This window comes from Ceratotherium simum, chromosome 6 (genome assembly GCF_057802395.1).
Source record: "Ceratotherium simum simum isolate JZ-2026a chromosome 6, ASM5780239v1, whole genome shotgun sequence".
Taxonomy (NCBI): domain Eukaryota; kingdom Metazoa; phylum Chordata; class Mammalia; order Perissodactyla; family Rhinocerotidae; genus Ceratotherium; species Ceratotherium simum.
Genome location: NC_141905.1, coordinates 30,547,392 through 30,568,797, shown reverse-complemented (window position 1 = coordinate 30,568,797; position 21,406 = coordinate 30,547,392). Strand labels below are relative to the sequence as shown.

At 48.1% G+C, this 21,406-nt stretch overlaps 2 protein-coding genes across 5 annotated transcripts in view; one reads left to right on the top strand and one right to left on the bottom strand.

Annotated features, from left to right (window-relative positions):
• SGPL1 (sphingosine-1-phosphate lyase 1) overlaps positions 1–11,754 on the top strand; it is a 53,136-nt gene extending 41,382 nt beyond the window's left edge. For 3 of the 4 annotated variants that reach the window (XM_004427019.3, XM_087432061.1, XM_087432060.1), the window contains 8 exons: positions 689–777; positions 2,176–2,281; positions 3,716–3,814; positions 4,500–4,649; positions 5,972–6,210; positions 7,145–7,291; positions 8,245–8,365; positions 9,169–11,754. In XM_004427019.3, the coding sequence (XP_004427076.1) occupies positions 689–777; positions 2,176–2,281; positions 3,716–3,814; positions 4,500–4,649; positions 5,972–6,210; positions 7,145–7,291; positions 8,245–8,365; positions 9,169–9,309 (1,092 nt within the window). In that variant the 3' untranslated portion in view covers positions 9,310–11,754. Of the gene's footprint in view, positions 1–688; positions 778–2,175; positions 2,282–3,715; positions 3,815–4,499; positions 4,650–5,971; positions 6,211–7,144; positions 7,292–8,244; positions 8,366–9,168 lie in introns of those variants that run through there. The other variant, XM_087432062.1, reaches the window with a different exon arrangement.
• A 2,639-nt stretch (positions 11,755–14,393) lies between these two features.
• Positions 14,394–19,714, bottom strand: PCBD1 (pterin-4 alpha-carbinolamine dehydratase 1). Its single transcript, XM_087432997.1, has 5 exons — positions 19,665–19,714; positions 19,252–19,465; positions 16,334–16,465; positions 15,709–15,789; positions 14,394–14,929 (listed from the first exon to the last, which is right to left on the bottom strand). Exons 1-5 carry the CDS (start codon positions 19,712–19,714, stop codon positions 14,831–14,833), a joined length of 576 nt encoding a protein of 191 aa, XP_087289123.1. The 3' UTR covers positions 14,394–14,830.
• Positions 19,715–21,406: the final 1,692 nt, after the last annotated feature.

Sequence of the window (21,406 nt, the reverse complement as noted above, 5' to 3'; positions counted from 1 at the left end):
GAAAATAGGACAAATGAAACGACCTCTGAGTATTTTTGTGTCAACTCTGGTAAAGAATTCGCCTGTATCAGAGGGGCTAGGCCTAGCTTCAGGAAAACATTTTACTTCATTTAAAAAATGAGGATTTTTGTTTTGATTTCAGATAAGTAAGACAACAAACTTTATCTAAGTAGAGGCTTCTACTTTTGTCTTTCAAACTTGTCAAAACCACGAGTTCACTTTGGAATGTATGAATGTCTCTTGGTCTTCTAATGTATTGCATAGTTTACTAGGATTGTAACTTTGTAATTTCATATTCTTCAGTGGACATTGAAAATTTACATCAGAGTCAGTAATCCTGATGCTTCTGAATGGTGTAAAATGCCCTGTCCTATCTGTACCTGGACGGGGTACGGAAATGTAAGTGGAGTGTGCACAGGTGCGGTCTGGGTGGATGTGAGTTTGTGCATACAGTGCAGAGTTTCTGCCCATTCTTATTTAGTAGCTTCTCCTCTTTTCCTGAACCGAGATTGGGCTTAGCAACAAAGCCAGATTTTCCTTCTGGAAGACGTAGCAGTGTCTGCTCTGCAGCATTCATCCAAGACCTCATCTGTTTCTCCGTCAGACACCAACGAGATCAAGGCAGGAAGCGCATGCTGATAGCTCTCTCTAACTCCCCTCCACAGATGGCACCTCTTCTTTTTTACAGGTGACCTCTGGGGGGACAGAAAGCATATTGATGGCCTGCAAAGCTTATCGGGACCTGGCCTTCGAGAACGGGATAAAAACTCCTGAAATGTATGTATGTGGCTGTCTTTTCCCCCTTTTGGATCTGTCTGTGGGGAGTACTGCTGTGTGACACAGCCTGACAGTCTGTTTTCCGCTTCTGCTCTTCCTCTGGCAATTCCAGTCCTCTTTGCTCCTGTCCTGTGCCCTGGACCCTTATCCCTTGACATTCAGCAAAATCCTAGGTGGATCAGCCAGTTAATTTTAAAGATCATTCCCTTTCCCAACCCTCCAAGTTTATGTATGGTATATACTGTAAACAAGAACGAGATTCTTTTTCTAAAAGTAACAGAGTTACAGGACTACATCCCTGAATTCTGTGATATTTATTATAAATTATCTGGAGCCTATGGAAAGCTCTCAACTTGTCTTAGTTCCGTGAAAGTTACTAAAACATAATAGGCTGCGTCAGGGTGCTCCCTAAGAACATTTCAGCATGAGGGGTGTTTTCTGGGAGGAAAAATTTCAAAAATCTTTTGGAGATTTACCCATATTGCCACTCCATGGACGTAGTTTTGGCATCTGGTTGTGTTGTTTTCTCCTGACCCTCTCCCTGTACAGTGTGTTTATACCACATCTTTTAGGTTAATGTTTTTCCCACAAGTGTCAGTGACTAAGGGTTTTGCTGCACATGATCTCATGCTATGCTTCTTACTTAGCCTAAGAGAATAAATCAGGCCGCCATCTTTCTTCGTGTGTAAATCTTGGGCTTTGTGCTTACTCAGTAATAGAGAGTCTTCTCCCTTAAAGGGAACAGATCAGTTGTAAGAGTGGAGTAATTGAGAGAAATCTGAAAGCAAATATTACTTAACTGTGAAGCAAATATTACTTAACTGTGACAAGTTTCCTTTTTCATTACTATTTGAAGTGCTGCTTCCAAGTATGTAGGAAAAATGGGGATTTTAGTTTCTCATAGGATCATGGTCTTTCAGAGATGGAGGGGACCACTATTCTGATGCTTGACTACCACTTTGACATCCCTGCCAAGCAGTCTTACGTTTTCTGCTTGAACGTGTCAGGAAGCTTGTTCCCCGTTGAGGGACAGTCTTTGGATAGCCAGCCGTAGAAGGCTCTGCCTTGTGTCGATCTGATCCAAAATCCCCGCCCCTCATCCTTTGCCTGTCAGCCCTGATTTATGCTGTGGATCCCCAATGTAGGATTAGTTCCATGTTGTTCTTCCTGTTGCCAAAATGATTTCCTAAGTAGTAGGGAGAAGATTTCTGTAGAGAATCAGTTGACTTCTTTTTGTTTGTGCTTAAAAAGAAAAGTAAAACAATAGAAGCACTTTAAAAAATCTGAGGAAAAATAATGAGACATTTACTCTGGTGATTTAGATTAGCTGCTGCTGTGCTCTCTCTTGAGCCCTATTTTGATCTGAATTTCATTCTTCTCTTCTTCCATGTCGTTTAGTGTGGCCCCCCAAAGTGCCCATGCTGCATTTGACAAAGCAGCCAATTATTTTGGGATGAAGATTATTCGGGTTCCACTGAACAAAATGATGGAGGTGGATGTTCGGGTGAGTTCCTCTGAAGGGCCGTTGCCTGCCTTGGGCTGTGAGAAGCAAGAAGAGCACCTGATTGACCGTCTTTTTCCGTGTCACACGCAGATGGGCTCGAAATGCCTTTGATGGTAGCAGCCAAACTTGTGAAAACTGCCGCTGGCAGTGGTGGTGAACTGCAGCTTCAGTCTCTTCACAGACTCAGGAATTCTCGTAGGAGGATGATCTGGTCCCTAACTTGAGACTTTAAAGACCTGAGTTTTGCTTCAGCACCATCGCGTGCTCTTCTCTGTTTGTAAAATGAGCATCAAGACTCCCGCTCTGGTTTTGATTGGCCTGATGAGTACTGTTGCCATTATAATAGTAATTTTTTTTTTCATAAGTAAACTATCCAGTTTATTAGCACTAGCATTTCCACTCCCCATCTTTATTGAGGTATTAACTGATAGATTAATTAATTGACAAAAAATTACATATATTTAAGGTGTACAACTTGATGTTTTGATGTACGTATACATTGGGAAATAATCACCACAATCGAGTTGTTTAACATATCCATCACCTTACATAGTTACTGTTTTCTGTCTTCTTTTTCTTTCATGATTAGAGTACTTAAGACTACCTTCTAGATCTCTACACAGACTTCAAGTATACAGTGCAGCGTGGTTAGGTATAGTCACGTGGCCATACGTTAGATCTCCAGAACTTATTCATCTTGCATAATTGAAACTCAGTACCCCTTGACCAACATCTCCTCATTTCCTTCATCCTCCAGCCCCTGGCAACCACCAGTCTACTCTCTGCTTCTGTGAGTTTGACTGCTATAGATTCCACATATAAGTGAGATCGTGCAGTATTTGTCTTTCTATTCCTGGCTTATTTAACTTAGCATAATGTCCTCCAGGTTCATCCGTGTTGTTGCAAAGGGCAGGATTTCTTTCTTTTTTAAGGCTGAATAATATCCCTTTAGTAATTATTTTTATGCTTTGCATTTGTGTAGAACTTTCCAGTTTTCAGAGTGCTGTAGAATCACATTTGAGCCTTATGACAGCCCAGGGAGGTCGTAGGAGCTATTAGTGTTATTTCAGTTCACAGATGAGGACATAGACTGGCTGAGGTCAAGTAGTTTCCTCAAGGTTCCACTGCTGGTGAGTGGGGCTGGGCCTCACGTGTGGCTCTTTTGCCTTTTAGCCCAATATTCTTTTTACCCCCACAATGATTTTGCTGTTTTTGTATTGTGCTCTCAGACTATTTTCCCCAAATGGACCCATCTGGCCGTGTTTGTAATTCTGCCACCGTGCTGGGGAGGCGGTTTTCTCCGAGGTTGGAGAGGTGAAGGAGGGCGCACAAGTGGACTGAAACTCGAATGGTAGCCTAGATTGCTCTTGGCAGCGGAAGAGAAGAGTAATTGTGATGTGGCTTCTCATTTTCCTTTAAACTTTAAACCCCTAGGCAATGAGAAGAGCCATCTCCAAGAACACTGCCATGCTCGTCTGCTCTACCCCACAGTTTCCTCATGGTGTGATAGATCCTGTTCCTGAAGTGGCCAAGGTACGTGAGAGAAACGGGCTACTAGGCAATCAATTGAGATTTTAGAGTAGAATCTAATGGTGCAGTGCTTGGCAGATAGAAGCGATTCGGAGTTTAGATTCAAGCACAGTAGTGATGAATAGCTCTCAGCAGCCCTGTGTTAAGCCCTGCAGCTCTGTTTGGAGCCTCTGAAAGTTACTAGCTGCTGCTGTGGGGGAGGGGTAATACAAGGAAGAAGACTGTTTAAATTGGATTTTCTAACAGAGTGCTGACTTTTGATTCAGATCAGGAAATAATCTGCATTTAGAAGCATGCCTACCAGAGGGTGGTATTCAGCATGCTGCCCCATAGCACCCCCTCCCTCCTTCCCCGCCCGCCATTATTAAAGCAGGACCTTTCCCCCTCCAGAGGCAGCCTGAGTCAGAGTGCTGCTCACATCCTGCCTGATTTTGCAGTGAGTTTGAGGGCCTGCATGTTTAAATATGAAATAGGTATCACATTTCAGATGAATTATTTTGAAGGCTAACTACATTTGAAAGTTGAGCTTTATTAGGAGTGTCAAAAATAGCCAGTTTTTTTTAAAGATGGAAGACAGAGTATATAATGGCCTTGTGGTTATAGCCCACCTCTCCACCCACATCTTGCAAAGTTTTTGTTAGAGGGCAATAAATGAAATTCTCTTATGGTCTTTCTGTTTTGGCACTAGCTGGCTGTCAAATACAAAATACCTCTTCATGTAGACGCTTGTCTAGGGGGATTCCTCATCGTCTTTATGGAGAAAGCAGGATACCCACTGGAGCAACCATTCGATTTCCGGGTGAAAGGTGTGACCAGCATTTCAGCTGATACTCATAAGGTGAGCAAGGGCAGAGATCAAATGTTAGTCAGAGTAGACAGTTGGTTATTTTGACTATTATCAACAAAATAAATTGGTTAAAGCATTAGCTTCCCCCCCAAAATATAAAGTTAAGTCTGGCTCTTTGCTCTCACCTGGACAGCTGATTCAGGTGACAAGGTATAGTGATAGAGATGACAAGCAGTAGTGAAAAGGAACCTGTTATCTGTGTGTCATATGGCCAAGAGAATTTCTGTATCCACTGACTATGTGCAACTGGGACGTGCTAGTGTAGTGGCCTTTATAGAAAAGCTCCCTGAAGCCTTGAGGTTATGTGGGGTGGATGGTGGAGGTGAGGTTGATGTTGGAATTCCTAAGCGGAGCTATGTTAATGCTGCAGCTCCCGTGCCACTGGCTCCTGCACCTCAGTGACAGGCGTATGTTTGGAAAAAGGGAAGAACTTACATGCTCAGGAATGTTCAGCTTGTAATGTTTGAAATGTCCATGCCTGCCACCCCTGGTGGACTGAGACAAAGTCTAGATCAGTTGGGAACCCTTTTAAACGTATCCAGATGTGGAAGCAGCAGCAGCCTCAGGAATGTGCGCCTTGTTTTGATTGCACTTTCAGAGCTTGCTTTAAACTAGAGTGTAGTAAAGACTTCTTTTTCAAACTCTGAATCATCAGCAACAGATCATCAGTCAGGATCTGACTTCATTTTGCCTGGGCACCCAGACAGCTCCTGTGCCCTCTTTCTTACCAGCCATCCTTGTGTGGGTCGGGGAGTGAGGTTAGTTCCGTGTTAGCCTCACTGAGAGTTAACTAGGAGGGCACATTTGCTGCAAGGAAACGAAGTATGTAGTTTATTTTAAAGTTGGATTAAGTGGCTTCTAGATTCTGAGCACAATGTTTTTAAAAAGGAAGTGTAATACTAACCACAAAAGATGAGAAAGGGAGTCAGATCATGATTTTAGTTGCTCCAGGTGACTTGAATTCCATCCTTTCCTGGCTTCCAGTGGAAATTGATCTTTGTTTCCATGCTGACATACCACCCTGGAGTAATGTTTTAAATAAGGAAAACCACATGCTGCGTGAGAGAAAGAAAGTAAAGCCATTAACTGGGCAAGACGTTGTTCTTCCTGGGCCTCAGAATCCTCATCCCTAAAATAGAGATTTAAACTCCATCCCTTAAGTTCTCTTTACCCTTTAACAATTTAAGTTTGAATTCTTGACATGAGTGGGAAACAGAGACAAGCTGACACTTGAAGGAGGAGTCTGCATGATGAGAGTTCTGGACAGGTCTGCGTCTTGAACGGTGCACTCACCCATCTGCTTCTGCCCTCAGTATGGCTACGCCCCCAAAGGCTCCTCAGTGGTGTTGTACAGTGACAAGAAGTATCGGAGCTATCAGTTCTTCGTCGCCACAGATTGGCAAGGTGGCATCTACGCTTCCCCGACCATCGCGGGCTCACGGCCTGGTGGCATCAGTGCTGCCTGTTGGGCCGCGTTGATGCACTTCGGTGAGAGCGGCTATGTTGAAGCCACCAAACAGATCATCAAAACCGCTCGCTTCCTCAAGTCTGAGTATGTGTGGAAGATCGGGATCTGCCTTGTCTCTTGCTTTGTCTGCTAGTAGAGTAGGCTCAAGGCATCTACCTGGCCAAGCACCTGTAGCCCAGCCCATTTGCCATCCTCTGAGAAACCAGGGGTTTAGGACGGCAGCTTAGGAGCGTGGTGCTGGCCTGGGAGGATAAGCTCCCTTGCTCTGCTGTGACTTGGAGGGTCAGGTCAGGGCTTTATTTGTAGGCCACGTTGTCTCCAAGGGTGTGTTTAATAACTTGCAGCTCTTACCAAGTGCTAATATACAGTGTATTGAGTGGTTAAGACGGTGGTTCTCAAACTAGAGCCTGCATCCTACTCACCTGCAGGGCTTGTTAAAATGCAGATTGCTGGGCCCCACTCCTGGAATTCTGATTCACTGGGTCTGGAATAGGAGTGTGAGGATTTTTATTTCCAGGAAGTTCCTTGTAGATACTGATGCTGCTGGTCTAGGAATCACACTTGGAGAGTCACTGGAATGAGAAAAGAATTGGAGATGGGGCAGAAGGGGTGGGGAGGAGGGGGTGATGAAATCTGGGGTTAAGCTAAGGCTAGAACTGGGCCGCATGCTTTATTTTGCCTATCTGTTCATGTATTACCTGCCTGTCTCTCTGCCTGTCACCGGGATGGGGAGGCTTTTTCAGAATCTCGAGGGTGAACGAAAGCGGCCAGTAGGTGCTTCTCATTTGAGAAAGGCCCGCATAGGGTTCTGATGGATCTGTCTGTTGAGAAATGCTGTACCATTTCTTGCTTTAGGGATTACATAGATGACTTTTTAAACCGTAGAGATGGAGGAATTATTTTTCCAGGATTTTTTTTAAAGTACATCTTTTATGCTTCAGAGGCAAAAGATTAGAGAGATGATGACCAGAGGAATATTTGTGGCTGAATTTCCTTTTTGTTCCTTTGTTTGTTTAAGACTGGAAAACATCAAAGGCATCTTTGTTTTTGGGAATCCTCAGTTGTCAGTCATTGCTCTGGGCTCCCGGGATTTTGACATCTACCGGCTCTTTAACCTGATGACTGCGAAGGGGTGGAACTTGAACCACTTGCAGTTCCCACCCAGGTAAGCTTGAAGAAGCCTCTTTCCCTTCCTTTGCTGCATGACTTGTGAACAACTTGGGTAGCAAGGTGACCTGAACTACAGAGATTGACTCTTAGAGCCCAGCACATTAGTGGCAGCTGTGGTGTCTGCAGGATCTCTCTTGCCACCTGGAGTTGTTCTTGATACTGAACAGTATCAAGATGGCAGCCTCTTGAGACGTGGGGTCGGTCATGAGATCCCCCACCCCACTCTTTCTAGGCTCCATACTCACCAGTCCGTCTTGTATACAGCCATCAGATTGCTCTTATAAACTGACTCAGTACCTGAGTGATATTCAGCTCAGAACCTTCCAGAGGGACTCTCATCATTCAGGCGCTAGTGTCTTCTTTAATATGCTTTTCTGACCTAATTTTCCATGATGCCTCTAAATAAACACTGCACTCCAGTGGACTAGGTCTCCCCGTGTCCTCCATGTGCCCGTGCCCTGTCACATGTTGGCGCATTGCCAGCCCCAGCTGGGCTCTTGCCTCTTTACAGTCCCTCTGTGCCCCAGTCTCCCTCCAGGGGAGTTAGAGCTCCTTGTTTGCCCTGAAGTCCTTCAAGGCCCCAGCCTTACGGCCCTGTCCCCACGAGGGTTTATCATCTAAGATAAAAGCATCCCTTCGGTGGTCACATGGTTGAAGGACTAGCAGTTGACAGTTTTGGAGGGGAGGGGTGGGACAGAACAGCCAGCTGTAGTCATTGTATCCAGATGGTTCTTGATCACGCTCAGAAGCCCTCCTGCTGGCCCATGCTTGACAACACATGTATTTGAGAGCCCTGGGTCCCAGGACTGGGAACAACTTCATGACTACACTTGTCACAAATAACATGAAGAAGCAACCAATAAATTCCTGTATTTTGGGCTGCTTTATTTTAGGATTTTTTTTCTTTTTCTGAGGTTCATCTCTGTCTGTCTCTTTCTTCTCCCATAGTATTCATTTCTGCATCACGTTAGTACACACCCGGAAGCGAGTAGCCATACAGTTCTTAAAGGACATCCGGGAATCTGTCACTCAAATCATGAAGAATCCTAAAGCGAAGACCACAGGAATGGTAGGGACACTTTGGGTTTTTCCTTCCTCTGCAAGTTTAGGTGTGGGTGAGAGTTTGAAAGAATCAGATGACCTCGAGTCTGTTCCTTCTTCTGCTCTGTATCCACAAACCTCTTTCCTTATTTAATTGGAGCTGGTGGCCTCTGCCTCACCCATTCCCAGGGCTTTTTAGTTTCAAATGAGATATACTATATATAAAGCACCTTGTTAATTTGAAAGTGCTGTAAAGGCAGATGGTGGTGGTGTCCATTTGAAAGGAAAATTTTGACACAGGAAAGGCAATAAACTAGTTTTCTCTTGAATTTTCTATGGCAAAATCCATAGGAGAGTTCCTTTGGGCAGAAAGGCAGAATGGCAAGTACCCGTGAAAAATTTACTGTGCCAGGGGCCGGCCCGGTGGCGCAAGCAGTTAAGTGCGCGCGCTCCGCTGCGGCGGCCCGGGGTTCGCTGGTTTGGATCCCGGGCGCGCACCGACGCACTGCTTGGCAAGCCATGCTGTGGCGGCGTCCCATATAAAGTGGAGGAAGATGGGCACAGATGTTAGCCCAGGGCCATCTTCCTCAGCAAAAAAAGAGGAGGATTGGCGGATGTTAGCACAGTGCTGATCTCCTCACAAAAAAAAAAAAAAAAAAAATTTACTGTGCCAGCTGTCTTCTGATGGAATGGTTCCTGGGTGGGAATGGAGTCGGGGAGAGGAGGGCACAGGGGAGACAAGGACGGGGGGAGAAGGAGAACAGAACCCCAGCATCGTCTTTGTTCCTGTACCCCTCGTCACTAATTACCATGCTTTGACTGGATTTGTAGGGTGCGATCTACGGCATGGCCCAGACAACCGTTGACAGGAACCTGGTGGCAGAATTGTCCTCGGTCTTCTTGGACAGCCTTTTCAGCACAGACACTGTAACTCAGGGCAGCCAGATGAATGGTTCTCCAAAACCCCGCTGAACCCAAACCCTTTCTAGCTCTGAGGGGCTTCTGGCCTCCAGAAGGTTCTCAGGGTGTGGGACAGGCCACACACAGTTTCAACATCTGGTCTTGCTCCACAGAGCACAGTGAGACAGACCATGAGACAGCTTGACCCTCAGGATTCTTGTTCCTCGTTTTTATCATCCTTTTGTGGTTTTTAAAGTGACAACCCTGAAGATTCCGTTACGTAATTATTTTGCCCTTGTTCTAAATATTACCCTAGCAACTGTTTTAACCATTTCCTTCTCTAACCTCTAGCTTCCAACTTCACTTAGTCATTGTGGGGCAGCTCTGACCTGACCTGATTCCTTAGGGAAGCTGAGTTCAGTTTATGAGATCAAAAAAGGCTTTGTTCGTGATCTCAGGCAGATGGGCTGGTCGGATAGGAAGTGTCGAGGAGGCTGATGTCTTCTGGGTGGGCATGGGATGTACAAGCAGGAGGCGTTTTCAGCCCTCCTCGTTAAGTAGCTTAGTTGTCTCTCTTAGAGTCACTTTTATTGCAACTCGTTTTGTGTTTCTAGGACACGTATTGACCAGGCCATTATGCCTACTATGCAGGATTCGATTGGTTAGGCTTATCTGCTCAGTCTACAAGGCAGGGTTTGGTGTGGTCCATTGGTCCTCTTGTGTGATTACAGTCCCCATTTGATACTTGGTTGCTACCATCTTTGGAGATTCTTGTTTGAAATTATGCTCCCACTGGTTTATTCCATGGACTAGGAAGAGAACGTGGTTTCCAGAGAATCTAGGACTTTGTGGCCCTGGTGCTGCCTCTCTGAATTGGCAGTGTTCAGAGCACACCTGAACCCTCTCCTGGGCTAGTGATGATGCCGAACCAGACCCTTTTGCAAACTTTTCTGAGTATCAGAGTAGGATGAGCACCCAAACTCAAATAAATGTCACCAAAGTTGGTGGTGGTCCCCTCCTCCTCCATTGCTTTAAGCCATCATGTATGAGAATATGTTTGTTTGAAGGAACAGCTCAAAGCACCTTCACAAGTTGCCTTGACTTACCCTAGGTGGGTGTGAGGAGGGCCTGAGAAAGCCCCCAAGACAAGGAAAATTTTCTGTCTCCACTAGTGTGTTCTTCTTGCCGCTTCCTCCTTTATTCAGCTCCCAAAGGTACTCTGGCAACTTAGCCTCAGGTACTGGACGCTTCTCAGCCCTGTCTAGGACGAGATAAACTTTGGAATAGGAAAACATGATGGCAAGTGTCAGTTGTGGTCTAGGGCCTGGGATCCCTTCATAAGACTAGTTGCTCAGGGTAGTGCAGGGACAGGACCAAACCCTGCGCCTGCTTCCTACCCTCGTCTGCCCTGCATGGGGCCCTGATCTAGGCTGAGCCACTGTCCTACTCTGATGACGACATATCGTGTGCCTTTTTCCTCAGCAGTGAGCAGTGGTGGGCTGTTCCTGACTAGGTCCTAGGGGAGATGGGTCAGTCTTTGAGGTTTTTATTTGGGTAGGGGAGTACTGAGGATAAGTCAGGAGAAACTTTCCTCTGTTCCATTACCCTTCTCAGGGACTCCTGAATATTCAGCCTCTTCAGGCTGCTATCCTCCAGCCTCCCTCACTGAGAATGCTGGCTGGGAGAGCCAAGACGACCAGACTTTCCAAGCTCCTTAGCACGTTTGTCTGAAGTGTTCTCTAGCACTGTACTTGCTACAATAACTGTGACTGGCTGGCCACGTCATTGCAGGGCTTGGGGGCGGGGTGTGAGTGTGTGCGTGTGCAGGGGGAGAGCTGAGATCCTCTGGACATGGGAGTCATTCCCTCCAGTTGCTGAACTGGTGGCTACCTCCTGAGAGGAGCTGTGGTCGGAGCTGCGCATGAATTGTCTCTTGGGTCTCCAGTGCATTCATTATGTTGGAGGAAGTCCAGGGACCCAGAACCACCCAGCAGGCACCACTGTGGTTTGTCAGCTGCTGAAATGGAGAAGCATATGCCCTAGAGAGTGTGCTGTTGCTTCCAGTGTCTCCCCAGGACCTTTTTCTGTGCTGTGGCAGCATTGCCACGGGGGGCAGTGGTGTTTTTCAAAGGGACCTACTGTAGCCACTTTAATTTCTGATCATGAGCCTGAGTTAGACTTAAAGTTGTGGGCTTTCCATTCCGTGTATCTGTACGTGTGGTAACACCTAGTCTGGCAGAGGTGGGCAGGATGTCTTAATGATATCATGTTGCTCGCAGATGTCACGCTGGCCTCTGCAAAAACTATACTGTCTTGTTTCTGCATTAGAAGTACATAGTCGTGTGAATATACTGCCATGTCACTTTTAATATTACCAGTTTTATATTTGGAAAATGGTACTTGCCTCTTTTAAAGCTTTTGTCTTTAACCTCCCTTTTCCCATCTCAACGCTCCCTTCCTAATTGCAGCAATAATCTCTTAAAAAGCAATTAAATAATTAAATGTCCCAAATCTTAATCATTGTGGATGGTTGCATTCATTTGTTTATTTAGGCACACACGTGAGATCCCAGATCCGGTGGTGGCAGCTCGTGAACTGCCTGCTGGTGAAAGACCCCCACCCCCTTGTGGCGAGATGGTTGTGTGTGACCACTGATACTAGGGCCAATAGGCAGACAAGGGGGAGCAGCAGTCCGGCTCAGTTCCAAGCACTTTCATAGGCAGCTCCACCGAAGTGGCAGTCATACCTGTTTTAAGGTGGTTTGTAACTTAGGTCTTTAGCTCCCCAGGGCCAGGGCCCTGCCTTAGGTTTTCTGTCATCTTCATCATCCACTTCTGCTTACACCCTAACAATGCATTGAGCTGTCTGCGGTAGTCTCCAGCCACCTGGGCAGTGTGGCTCTGTCTAACCAAAGGACACTGACTTCAAGCCCTGTATTTGGTTTGGGAGCTGGTAGAACCCCTCAGATTATCTTTGCACATGTCACTGCTGGGCATCTCGTTCCATTAGGAGTAAGAAGTGAGAAGTCTTTCCAAAGGGTTATTCGGGTTCTGAAGGCCGTCATTCAGATAACCCAGCTTTTCATTCTTTCAGCCCATGCAGACTTTGCCAGAATCAAGCCGAGGAAGGCCACCTTTGCTATAGTTTCTGCCAAATGACTCAGTTCCTGAGCACCTACCTGCTTTGGGGTAAACCCTAGAGAAAGAAGGGCCAGATATGCTTGGTTAGGAGGCCTGGCCCATCGAAGAAGTGGTGTCTGGATACTGGTACCCACTCCTTACAGCTGGGAGCCCCTTTGCCTTCTCTGGATTCTCGGTAGCAATGAGCTGATTTTAGCTAGACGCAGTAGTGACGGAAGTAATGACGGAGGCCTAATTTGATAGCCACCAACTCGAGCCTGGGTCAGCAAAAGTCCGGTGTTTGAGAGCCTTTTCTTGCGTTGGAGTCTTAATTGCCCTACTTGTGCTTTCTTCTTTTTCATAATCTTTCTTTAACATTCTCCCCTATAATTTCAATTATTTCCATTAATTTTAGAATAAACATATTTATTTCTAAAAAGTGTTGCCTGTGTCTTTGTCCCACACAAAGGTGCTTAATACAACTGGAATATCCTCTAGGGTGGCGTTTTTCAACCTCTGATCCATGAGAGTAAGCAGAGGCAGGGAGGTGACAACACATGGTCCATACCTCCAGGTCTGGTGGCTTCTGTCCGCTAATGCACAGTCGTCAGGTCAAAGCACACTTAAGTCAGAGGTGGAGCAGATGGAGTACTGCTGTCTGAACCTTGTTGGTTTTGATATTAAGCTTTGCTGAGAACATGCTGTTAACATAGGTACTGATAATCCTTACTGGCATATAGGCTAGGAAGGGGGTCCTGCTAGTCCCTCTTGCCAACAGTATGCTTATTTCTCAACCTCCAGCCTCTGCCTCTTTTCTGGCCCTTGTTGCAGGACCAGCTCATCCAGGTGACCGGGTTGATATTGCTAGATGCCTGCTCCAGGTGACCTTGGCATTTGGCTTAGCTTTAGGTTAGGGGTCATGGGTGAGCGCCCATCGGGAGAAGGGCTTCCCAGTCTCTCTTGCGTAACGGCACACGTGGAACGATGCCCACGTGGCATGCACACAGGGTAGAGATGAGACTGCTCGCGGTGCCCCCTTCTAGTCGGCACAACGGTGGGAACATCCTGTCCTAGAGGTCCTGGGTTGGAGGACTGATCTGTGGAATCAGCTCCTTAACTGCTCAGATGGTAAAGAGCCTGTCACCTCCTCAGCTGTGCTTTTGTCACCTCCCTTATAAAGTAAAAGCAGGTGACCCTTGAGACTTTGGCTAAGTTTCTAAGAAACTGTAGAAACCATCAGGATTAAAATCTCACCATTGGATGTTGCAGACCAGAAGAAGAGAATACGGCTCATTACTGCCTGTCTAGTCGTAGGTCCCATGATGCAGGTGACACAGTGTCCTCTATACACCTTCATCTTTGTTCATGATGCTCCCTCAGCCGTCTCTGCCTCAAGCATTCTATTCAGGTCTTTGAGGCACATCTCAAACGAAGCCTCCAGATTCCCCTTGGAAACTGGAGGAGGAACACTTTGTGTTACCTTAGCTCATTTCTTTTTTTTTTTTTTTTATGTGAGGAAGATCAGCCCTGAGCTAACATCCATGCTAATCCTCCTCTTTTTGCTGAGGAAGACTGGCTCTGAGCTAACATCTATTGCCAATCCTCCTCCTTTTTTCCCCAAAGCCCCAGTAGATAGTTGTATGTCGTAGTCGCACATCCTTCTAGTTGCTGTATGTGGGACGCGGCCTCAGCATGGCCGGAGAGGCGGTGCGTCTGTGCGCGCCCGTGCGCGCCCGGGATCCTAACTCGGGCCGCCAGTAGCGGAGCGCGTGCACTTAACCGCTAAGCCACAGGGCCGGCGCCCCTTAGCTCATTTCTTATCCTTGCATCTAGTGTTAATTCATCCTGCCTAGTAATAGTTAACTGTTTTCTTGCTTAACTCCCCTAGATGATAATGAACTCCTTCAAGGCAGGGTGATCTGGTCCTTTTTCCCTCTCAGTGCCTTGAACACTGCCCTTGCACAAAAGAAGTACTTTAAATGCCTGTTGACTCCAATTTGGATTGACCTATGGAAAAGAAGATTCTAGAGGCTGAGGCCAAGTGAGACCATAGTTTTATTTGAGGCATAAAAGCACATGTGTAAGGTTGACTTTAGGGTCTTGGTTTCTATTGTAGACACAGCTTCTATCACAGCTTCTTGGGAAATGCATTAAAAAGGGAACAAGGCATAGCCTGGAAAGAAAATCATTACTGTTGCTGGGAAGTTATAAAGGGAAGATCTTACTCAAATTAGTGTACATGTAACAGAGCCCCAAGGATGAAGAGAGTGGTGTGGGGAAAAAGGTCGAAGTTCCTACTGTTAGCTGTGATGCTGGCGTCTCCTCTTCCACAGCAGGCACTCACCCCTAAATGGAGGCAGCAGGGTCGACTTGGCAGTTCTGCCTGCAGCAACATCTGGAGGCCCCCTAGTTCCCTCTCTCCATTCCTGTGCAGTAGCCCTGTCCCCTGAAGAATCAGAGAGGAAGGGCAGGGTCTAGGTCATGGACACTGCTACTTGTTCGATGAAGCTGGCCAGGTTTATGTCCCGCTCGGAAAGGCCCGCACACTCATGGGTGCTCAGGGTGATGTGGACCTGAAACAAAACCAGAGATTCAGGGCCAGCCGACTCCACTGACTTCACCTAAGAGCAGGAGGGTCACTAGCTATGGGGCTCAGCCACACTAAGAGCTCCAGAGCAGCGGCCAGTCACACAGTCTCTCCAGGGCCTTCCCTCCTGACGTCTCTATAACAACAAAGCAAAACTGTCGTCTAGTATATCTCCAAAAACAATGGTGACTCCAGCTATAGGATAAAAATGAAATATCCAAATAGCAAGAGCAACCTAAAAGCTAAAGACCAGACCAAAAACCAACTCCAGCTCCAAAACACTATCCATTTACAGATCATCTCTTCCAGCCTTAACGTTTTTAGAAAGAGTCCAGCATAGCTCTTGGCACATGGCAGGCATTTAACGACTGTTTCAATTCAGCAGACAATGTGTTTGCTGTACATGGGTATTCTTAGTTCAGGTTTCTTTCTTTTTCATTCTTCCATAGCTCCAGAAAGCTGGAAGCTTTTAACAATGACCAGGCCTGACTGCCACAGCCCTTCCTTCCTTGGGTTTTGCTTTCTTAATGTCTACTTTGACCACAGGTTCTCTCACAAGTGTTTTAATTTGCATTTCTTTAATTTGTAGTGAGAGGGAAGTAGTCTGTGTTGATTCTAGGAAGGAGAGGAATTGGACAGGAAGAGTGGACAGTCAACCTGTGGGTGAGAAGGGCCCATAGGGAAGTCCAAGGAAGGGGCCTTCAGAATCAGCTGGAGTTCTCAGAACCCGGGCTGGGCGGAGTGCAGCAGGCACGCGTCGCTCACCTTGTTGTACACATTAAACCATTCGGGGTGGTGGTCCAGTTTCTCAGCCTGCAGGGCCACTCTTGTCATGAAGCCGAACGCCTATTTAGTGAAGTGAGACCCAGGTTAGTGTTCTGAGAGACAGACTGCGGGGCACCTTATGCCCGGTGTAAGGCCACCATGCAGGAGTATGGACAAGCATTCTACAAGGAGACCCCTCTAACTTTCATCATCCCCCCTGGCATCCTGCCCCTGGTTCTGAGGGCAGAGTTGGAGGCGGTCTTTCCGCAGTAGGAAGGAAGTCTTGTTACTAGGATCACTAACAAGGTGGAAGCACCAGAGAGGTTTCTAGTCTTGGTCACTCTTAACGTCCACCAAAATGGCTATCCACCAAAATGTCTTCAGATGTACATCTGTTTCCTACTTGAACTATCTCCTTGAAGGACTGTTTCTCAAAGTTCCAGGTATGGAGAGCCCAAGACTCATCACCTCACTCTAATCCCCAAGAATGACACCTTCCAAGAAAACTGGGTTAGTGTCGTGTCTGAGAGGCTTAGCTAACAGGACTTTAAGGGAGAGGACAAGTTCTGGAATGTGACCCCATCAGCCCAGGGTCAGAAAACTCTGTCCCACCCTGGTGCCATACCCTATTGAAATCTTTGAAATGGAACTGCTTGAAGATGGCATCTCGGCCTTCCAGCTCATTCCACCCCACAGCCCTCAGGTTTGGCAGCAGCTGGTCCCTCTCCTCAGCGCTTAGCCTGTGTGCTTTGCCAGCCTAGGAGAGGAAAAAAACAGAGCCCAAGGGCATTTCTTTTTACAGGACAAAAGAAAGGGCCCCAGACCTTTGGGGAAATTTAGCCAGCCTCTACTGGCTGCTCTGGACGCTGGTGACACAGTCAAAGGGCAGCTGGTCTAAAGCAACAAACTGGGAGGTGTGGAGGGTGGCGCCCTGGCTCACGCACTGATAGGTTCTTAGATTGTACACCCCACTCAGAGCACAGAAAATCCTGAGGTGTAATGCAAACATTGGGACTGAGAAACACTCTTCCCCTCCCCCTGCCCCCAAAGCCTTACAGAGGACCCCCCGCCACCCCCAAAAATAGGTCTCTTACGTTAATGAGGGAGTAAAAGCAAAATCAAGCCCAAATGTGTACGTGTTACAACACAACCTTTCAGAAAGAGTCCCCCGACAGTCCAACCGTCGTCTTCTATTATGGACCTTATCTAGTCCACCCCACGCCCCTACTGTTTTTCACTGTCAGCTGTATGGAAGAGGAAAGAGGCCAGAGAGGGGAACTGACCACTCTTCTCCTACCCCCTCACCCCTGGTCAGGGAGGGCACAGGCATCGTTCTCAAGGTGGGTATGTGTGTCCGCATGCCTGCGGCCAGGACAAGGAACCAGCACCTAAAACACGTTCCAGGTAATTCTTAGCCATGCTGCAGTTGACACCCATGGGCACTACCTCCCAGTGGGTCCTCCATCACGCTCCTATGCAGCCTCTGCTTCCCAGCAGCCAGGCCTAGGCTTCTCTGATTTCCACCTTCTTTTCTGTTCTTTCGGCTTGGGATGCCCGAGCCACAGAGCTCAGTCCCAAAAGGGGAAGTCACTTGGCCAAGGACAACTGGCAAACCTAGTGCCCCATCCTATGTACCTACTGGGCGGCCGTGAGGGCCCTTGGCACAAACCGGCCCAGTTGAGGCCATGAGCGGAGCCTCAGAGAACGAAAGGAAGCAAAGGTCAGTTCCACCCTCTGGGAGGAGCCAGGTCCAGGAGCTTAAGGGATTGCAGAATTTAGGCTCCTGAAACAACTACCCAAGGACAGAAGCTGTAGAGAGCTAAATTAAAAACCATCAATAAGCTCTGCGCAAGAATTGAGGGAGTTCATCTAGCTTTCATGAGGCAGACCGCGGACTGGAAGCCGCAGGGTGGGTTGGCAGGACTGGTTCAGGCCCCAGTTCTGCCACTCTCCAGCCAGGTGACCCAGTGGAACTCATCTCTCTTGGCTTCTTGGGTAAAATGGGACAAGAACTTCCACTCCACAGAGCAGCAGGAGGAGCCAGTGGGACACTCAGTCAACTCCACGGTTAGTAAGGAATGTCATCTGCATTGTTAAAAGGAGACTCCCTGGGGCAGGCAGGCTACCATGGGCCCTGCAGGTTGGGGCAGAACTGCAGAAGCATGGCGGCACTCTTAAGTCAATCTTTTCCTCCCTCCTGAAAACGCCTGTTCTCTCTGGACTGATCTGGTTCGTCCGTCTTCTCAGTTCCAGAAGGCTAGAGCCGGCAGCAGAGATCTGCATCACGCGCCCATCCCCATCTCTGTTCCACAGCTGGCCCTTTCTCAGTGGCTGATAAGCCTGGTCCATGTATCCAGGCAACCGGCTGGATGACCAGACATCGGCCAAGGTATCAGAACCCACTGTTTAGTTCTCTGGCTCTGAAAGCAGTGGGTGGGTACTAGTGAGCTCCTAGGAGGCCTCCCCTTCTCTTCCGAGTCTTCTGGAATCCCCCAAGTTTCACATCTGGGGACTGAACTGACAAGCCCCTCTGAGATCTGGGATCAGAGAGGGGGGAAGGGGTAGTGTTTGCTTAGTAAATCACAGGTCAGGCCTGGTGGCCTCTGTCTCTGGGAGACTGTGGGAAGAGGTTACTGATTACCATCCTTGGGGCCTCAGTGCCCCTCACAGTCAACCTCACCCGCCACCTCCCCTCCCTCCAAGCCACAGCCTTCAAAATGCCCTCTCAGGTGTCACCAGAGTCCCGACTGCTCCTAATGCTTTTGGGCCAGAAATGGGCTGTTTAGTAGGGCTTCCCGGGTCTAGCCAATCCTCTCCTCGCTGCCCACGGGCTCCCCTTCACCTCCCTAGCTTAGGGCAGGGGGGCGGGGTTGAAGCAAAGCTGAGCACAGGGCCTGAGACCCTGCTGTGGGGAGGCTCAGCCCAGAGGAGGCATGATCCTGAGCAAGCATGTCCCCATCGCTGGGCACAGGCCTCAAACCAGGAGCCAGGGGCTGGCTCTGAGGTCGGGGCCCAGCCCCTGTGGCCAGACGTGCAAGCGAGGAGGGCAGTAGACAGGCATGCAGAGGAACACACACATTCGGTCTCCCCTCACACACACGCGTCCCCCACCTCCAATATGGAGCAGAACCGTGCCTCCGAGGGGACTATATCTGCGGGCTCACTGTGCTGCCCCTCCCCACGCACGCCCTGGAGGTCACGAGGCCCCGCCCCCAGCATTGCGGCGCCGAGGGGACACTGGCCTGGGAGCAGGGGCAGGCCTGGGCTCCCGCCTCTCTGACACGCGGACCTGCCGCCCCCCCTCCCGGCCTCAGCTTTCCCGGGGCACCACCGCGGGTGGGAGCGGGGCGCAGACCCCCACTCTCCAAGGCCGGCGGCGGCTGGTCTGCCAGGGACTGGGAGGGACCCTCACCCCACCCCCGCCCCGCCCGCGCGGCCGGCCTGGGCGGGGACCCCGCGCGGACCCCTGCCTCTCCTCCGGCCCTCCCACGCGCCCGTTCCCAACGGGGCTGCCCCGGTGGCGGCGGCACGCGACCCCCTCACCATGTCGGGGCGCGGCGCGGACGCGGGCGGGCGACAGGTGGCGGCGGCGAAGGCGGGCGCGGCGCGGGGCGCCCTGGGCAGCCGTCGGGCGGGGCCGCGCTCCGGCCGCCCCGGGGCGGGGCCGCGGCCGGGGAGGGGCCGCCCAGCGGTAATCTTTAACTCGGGCCGCGGCCGCGCGCTCGGCCTCTGCTCCCTTCCAGCACTTTCCTGGGTGCTGTTACCGGGGGCTCAGAGGTTAAGTACGCCGGCTCCAAATGCGGACTTCTGCTTGTGAATCGTGCTCTACCACTTACCAACTGTGTAACCCTGGGCGCGAGATTACCGTTTTCTTTTTTACAAACACCTTATCGAGGTATTGTCCTGCAGTAAACTGCACGTATTTAAAGTGTACACTTTGATGCGTTTTGACATACATATGCTCCCGTGCAACCATCACCAGGATCAAGATCATGAACACATCCATCACCCCTAAAAGTTTCCTTCTCCATCCTCAGACAGCCATTGATCTGCTTCTGGTCACTCTAGATTAGATTGCATTTTCTAGAATTCTGTGTAAATAGAAATCCTACGGTTTATACTCTTTTTGTGTCTGGCTTCTTTCACTCAGCATAATTACTTTGTGGTTCACTCATGGCATTGCATATATCAATCGTTTCTTCCTTTTTATGGCTAAGTAAAATTTATAGTACATTGTATTGGACATGCCACAAGTTGTTTATCCATTCACTTGATGGACGTTTGGGTTGTTTCCAGTTTTTGACTATGCTATGAACTTTTGCATAGGAGTCTTTGTGTAGATATACACTTTCATTTTTCTTGGGTAAATGCCTAGGAGTGGAATGGCCAGGTCATATGGCAGGTGTATGTTTAAAACTTGTTAGGAGGCCGGCCCCGTGGCTTGGTGGTTAAGTGAGCGCGCTCCACTGCTGGCGACCCGGGTTCGGATCCCGGGCGCGCACCAACGCACTGCTTCTCCGGCCATGCTGAGGCCGCGTCCCACATACAGCAACTAGAAGGATGTGCAGCTATGACACACAACTATCTACTGGGGCTTTGGGGGGAAAAAATAAATAAATAAAATCTTTAAAAAAAAAAAAAAAAAAACTTGTTAGGAAACTGCCAAACCACTTCTCCAAGTGGTTGTACCGTTTTGCACTCCCACCAACGGTGCAGGAGAGGTCTAGTTCCCCTGCACCCTCACAGCCACCCCACTACTTGATTTGGTCAGTTCTTTTAATTTTAGCCGATCTAATTGGTGTGTAGCGGTATCTCATTGTGGCTTTAGTTTGAGTTTCCTTAATGACTAATGATATTGAACATCTTGTCATGTGCTTTTTTGCCATTGGTACGTCTTTGATAAATTGCCTGTTCAAATTTCCTGCCCATTTTTTAAAATTTGAGTTGTTTGTTTTCTTATTGGATTTTGAGAGTTCTTTATTGTGGATACAAGCACTTTATCAGATTTATGGTTTGCACGTATTGTCTTTGTATTCTCACAGTGTCTTTCAAAGAGCAAATGTTCTTCATTTTGATGAAATCCCATTTAACAAATGTTTCTTTTATAGATTGATATTTTGGTGTTGTAACTAAGAAATCTTTGCCTAACCCAAGGTCACAAATATTTTTCTCTTATGTTTTCTAGTTTTTGGTTTTACATTTAGGTTTATGATCCATTTTAAGTTAATTTTTTATATGCTTTGAGTTATGGATCCTGTCGACGCAAATAATCTGTAATCAGTCTATAAATCAAAATTGGGGTGAGTTTGTTATGAGCCAGGTCTGAGGACTATAGGCCAGGGGCTTCCTTACCCAAGGAAGGAAGCACACCAAAGAAGAGGAGTGTACAGAGTGATTAAATACTGTCTTGGAACAAAGAGCATACATCACATATGACAGGAATATCTTTTTTACTACTCTCACAAGATGCTTAGCTAGCACAGCAGGTCAGTGGTCACGCGGTGAGCACAGCAGGTGGGTAATCAATCCTTAGTTTCTAGGAAGAGATGCTTCTGCTTAAAGAAATGCTGACATGGGGGGAAAGCCACATCCCTATCTTTAAGGGCATCATTCTTGTCTTTGGGACACTGTAAATGTTTAAAGCGGATGTACAATGCATGCTCAACAGGCCATGTCAGGCCTTTTTGGAAAAACAAGG